The 4,484-nt window shown below is 39.3% G+C and overlaps 1 protein-coding gene across 1 annotated transcript in view; it reads left to right on the forward strand.

Annotated features, from left to right (window-relative positions):
• The window catches only part of LOC110026761 (cell division cycle protein 48 homolog), a 6,281-nt gene extending 2,533 nt beyond the window's left edge, over window positions 1-3,748 (forward strand). The window contains 7 exon segments of the mRNA XM_020727866.1: window positions 298-1,064; window positions 1,144-1,365; window positions 1,460-1,531; window positions 1,846-2,127; window positions 2,445-2,804; window positions 3,210-3,430; window positions 3,432-3,748. Of these exon segments, the coding sequence (XP_020583525.1) occupies window positions 298-1,064; window positions 1,144-1,365; window positions 1,460-1,531; window positions 1,846-2,127; window positions 2,445-2,804; window positions 3,210-3,430; window positions 3,432-3,501 (1,994 nt within the window). The 3' untranslated portion in view covers window positions 3,502-3,748.
• Window positions 3,749-4,484: the final 736 nt, after the last annotated feature.

The raw sequence follows: 4,484 nt of genomic DNA on the forward strand, positions 1-4,484 counted from the left end.
ACTCGTTTACATTTCGAGCTTAAAAATTTGTTCGTGTTCGGCTCGTTCCTAACGAGCCGAACACGAGCTGCTTAACGAGCCGAACACAAGCGGGTCACGAACAACGAGCCAAATTGACAGCCCTACTCAATCTTATGTATTTTCATATCTAACCCTTAAAATTCAATTTTTACATAAATATCACCTTACCTATGCTTGGAAAGGTGTATTTCACATTTTAAAAGTTAAAATGTAGATAATTTTGGTGTGATATGAAGCATTTGGCTGCCAAATCAACGATCTCCTGTCTTATTGCAGCATATTTTATGGAGGCCTATCGCCCTGTTAGGAAAGGAGATCTCTTTCTTGTCCGAGGTGGTATGAGAAGTGTGGAGTTTAAAATAATAGAAACTGACCCAGCTGAGTATTGTGTTGTGGCTCCCGACACCGAAATCTACTGCGAGGGGGAGCCTGTTAATAGGGAAGATGAAAACAGACTTGATGATGTGGGCTATGATGATGTGGGTGGAGTCAGAAAACAGATGGCTCAGATTAGAGAATTGGTAGAGCTTCCCCTCAGACATCCTCAGCTTTTCAAATCAATTGGTGTTAAACCACCAAAAGGGATCTTACTCTATGGACCACCAGGCTCTGGCAAGACTTTGATAGCCAGAGCAGTAGCAAATGAGACTGGAGCCTTCTTCTTTTGCATTAACGGTCCTGAGATTATGTCAAAGTTAGCTGGAGAAAGTGAAAGCAATCTCAGGAAGGCTTTTGAAGAAGCTGAGAAGAATGCACCATCTATTATTTTTATTGATGAAATTGATTCAATTGCTCCAAAGCGCGAGAAAACTCACGGCGAAGTTGAGAGGCGAATTGTTTCACAGCTTCTTACGTTGATGGATGGACTCAAATCCCGTGCGCATGTAATTGTAATTGGAGCAACAAATAGGCCAAACAGTATTGACTCAGCTCTTAGAAGGTTTGGTAGGTTTGACAGGGAAATTGATATTGGTGTGCCAGATGAAATTGGACGTCTTGAAGTCCTCCGCATTCACACGAAGAATATGAAGCTTTCTGATGATGTAAATGGCCTCCCATAAACGCATCTATTTAGTTATCTAGATTTTTTTTTTTTCGTCAATAACACTTTATATAATGCAGGTTGATCTGGAGAGAATTGCTAAAGACACCCATGGCTATGTTGGGGCTGACCTTGCTGCGCTCTGTACAGAAGCTGCTCTCCAATGCATTAGGGAGAAAATGGATGTTATTGATTTGGAAGATGAAACCATTGATGCTGAGGTGCTCAACTCAATGGCTGTCACAGATGAACATTTCAAGACAGCTCTGGGAACAAGCAATCCATCTGCACTCCGTGAGACGGTAGGCCTCATGCTTTCTATTTTATGAAGAATTAATCAATTCATAGTCTACTGTTCTTCATTGGGGTGAATTTCTAATTATTTTCATTCGGCAGGTTGTTGAAGTTCCCAATGTCAGCTGGGATGATATTGGTGGACTTGAGAATGTTAAGAGGGAACTTCAAGAGGTATTTAACTTTTTGAGAAATTTACAAACGTGGCACTCAATTCTAATGCATTTAAACATCTCACACCTTAACTTTCATATTTGCATACGTAGCAGTCTGGTGATTTAAACCTACACATGAAACAGTCTATTTCACTTAAAAAGTTGTAATAGAGCTATTTTTTATGTTTTATTAAAGATTTGATTGCTATGAATACATAAGACTTGTGTGCTATGCATGTAAATGCCTCTTAATTCTTATGGAGGAATAAGCTCTTCAGCTTTGCGTCAGCTATGTAAGATAAACTAATTGACTTCTGGGTTTGTTTCTCACAGACTGTCCAATATCCAGTTGAACATCCAGAGAAGTTTGAGAAGTTCGGAATGTCTCCTTCAAAAGGGGTGTTGTTCTACGGTCCTCCTGGCTGTGGTAAGACTCTGCTTGCTAAGGCCATTGCCAATGAATGCCAAGCCAACTTTATCAGTGTGAAGGGTCCTGAGCTGCTCACCATGTGGTTCGGTGAGAGCGAGGCGAATGTTCGCGAGATTTTTGATAAGGCTCGACAGTCTGCACCTTGTGTTCTGTTCTTTGATGAGCTTGACTCAATTGCTACTCAGGTTTCCTATCTCGTACACTTCAGATTTGTTTCTTGGGAGAAGTGTCAAAATAGTCTCCTAACTCTTTGGAGTTGGTCAGTTTAGTCCTAACTCCTTAAAAGTGCTAATTTATTTCCCATACTCTTTTACTATGGGTTAAAATGTTTTCCATGGAGGACTATTTTAGCTTCAACTTTAAGTGGATGTGGACTAATTTGGCACTTTAATGAACACTAAGACTAAAATTACTTCATGTAAGCAGTCAGGGGACTATTTGTTACCATTTCATGTACAGTATGTAAGCAATTTAATAATTTTATGCATCCTTGCTCATGTAGAGAGGGAGCAGTGTTGGTGATGCCGGAGGTGCTGCTGATAGAGTCCTCAATCAACTTCTCACAGAGATGGATGGAATGTCTGCGAAGAAAACCGTCTTCATTATCGGCGCTACAAACAGGCCTGACATCATTGACCCTGCATTGCTCCGGCCAGGCCGCCTGGACCAGTTGATTTACATTCCTCTACCAGATGAGGCTTCCAGATATCAGATATTTAAAGCTTGTCTCAGGAAATCCCCCATCTCAAAAGAGGTTGATTTGGGGGCTCTGGCTAAGTACACCCAAGGCTTCAGTGGCGCAGATATTACAGAAATTTGTCAGCGCGCCTGCAAGTACGCAATCCGAGAAAATATTGAGAAGGTTTGCTTAAAACCTCTTCATTTGTTTCTATACTGCAATGTTAAGCTTTCCATGCAATGAAGCCACATGCAAGACTTTGGTTTAGTTCTGCATATAACATTTGAAAGATGTTTTGGAATTATCAAGTGGTTGGAAATAAGTTTAAGTAGTGATATATTTGCTAAACTTTGGTTCTGATGGGGATTGTTGTATCAATTCTATAGGTTGCAGTATTGGTTAGATCTTGCATCAGATTAATAAGCATAGTTAATTAGTTAGGAATTATAATTGTGCTAAAAATAAATTTTATGTAGTTGGTATACTTTGGGCTTGAGGCTTGATAGCTTTGAGTGAAAAACATAACCATCCTTTTGTTTCCTATGCATGAAGTCATTTTTGTTTATTTTAAACATTATTGAATCTCAGGACATTGAGAAGGAGATGCGTCGTAACGAAAATCCAGAAGCCATGGAGGAAGACGAAGGAGATGAAGTTGCAGAAATCAAAGCTGGCCACTTTGAGGAGTCCATGAAATACGCTCGGCGGAGCGTGAGTGATGCCGACATCCGCAAGTACCAGGCATTCGCCCAAACCCTGCAGCAGTCGAGAGGTTTCGGCAGCGAGTTCCGGTTTTCAGACGGCGCCGGCCGGTGCGGCTGGAGGAGCTGACCCATTCGCTACCTCTGCAGCTGCTGATGAGGATGACTTGTATAGTTAAACGTCATGGCTTTTTAATTGTGTCGTAGTGCTTGAAAATGATAGACATGGTGTCAAGTTTCATTTAATTTCTTAACATTGTTTCATGTGTCTAGTTGTTTTCTTTTTCTACCTAAGATGGTTGTTGTCTTCTTCCTAAATTGTTTAGGGGGAGCTAAAAGGATTTATTAATAGTCTTTTAATGAGTTTAGAAGATTCTATCATGTTAAAGCTTGCTTAAGTGGAAGCATTAAAGTGTCCAGGTAATAACTGCCTCAATAAATATGACTAATATTCTGATAGAGATGATGGAATACTGGGCCAAGTTGCTATTTGGGCCAATGGCTTAGCTTCCAAGCCTTTTTTAAAGCCCAAATGCTACTATTTGACTCCGATGTAATAAGCCAACTGTGATTCTAGACTGCAAATTTTTTTTCGGAAAAATTACATCTAAACTTCATATTTACAAATCAACCACCCTCCTTTCATTTTTCAAATTCTCATTCAAACATCAAAATTCACCAATATTTTTCATTTTTATCAAATTGTCAGGTGTAGACATGGAGCAAATGATTAACAAACCGAAACAGCATTAGCTCTTAGACTGTTAAAAAAAAAAAAAAATCATTTCCAGTGTGAGCCTAATGGTGCAAACGATTCTGAGTCGAGCTCGGATCACTTTTCTGCCTGAGCTCGAGCTAGACTAATTAATCAAGTTTGAGCACGAGCTTAACTTTACAAATTCAAGCCAGTTCACGAGCAACTTGTTTATTGCGAAAATAATATTACCTTGAACTAATGTTAAAACGGGCAATTAAATGAATTTTACATAAACATAGAAAGGGAGCAAATCACAATCAAACCCCAACAACATTAGCTCTTAAATTGTGACATGAGCCTAAAGCTTACTTTCTCATGTTTGTTGAAAATTTTTATACTTCATGTAACAACTAAGTTATAAATAATCTGTTAAAGTGTACATACATGCATATATATATATATCAC

This window comes from Phalaenopsis equestris, unplaced genomic scaffold (genome assembly GCF_001263595.1).
Source record: "Phalaenopsis equestris unplaced genomic scaffold, ASM126359v1 Scaffold000002, whole genome shotgun sequence".
NCBI lineage: Eukaryota > Viridiplantae > Streptophyta > Magnoliopsida > Asparagales > Orchidaceae > Phalaenopsis > Phalaenopsis equestris.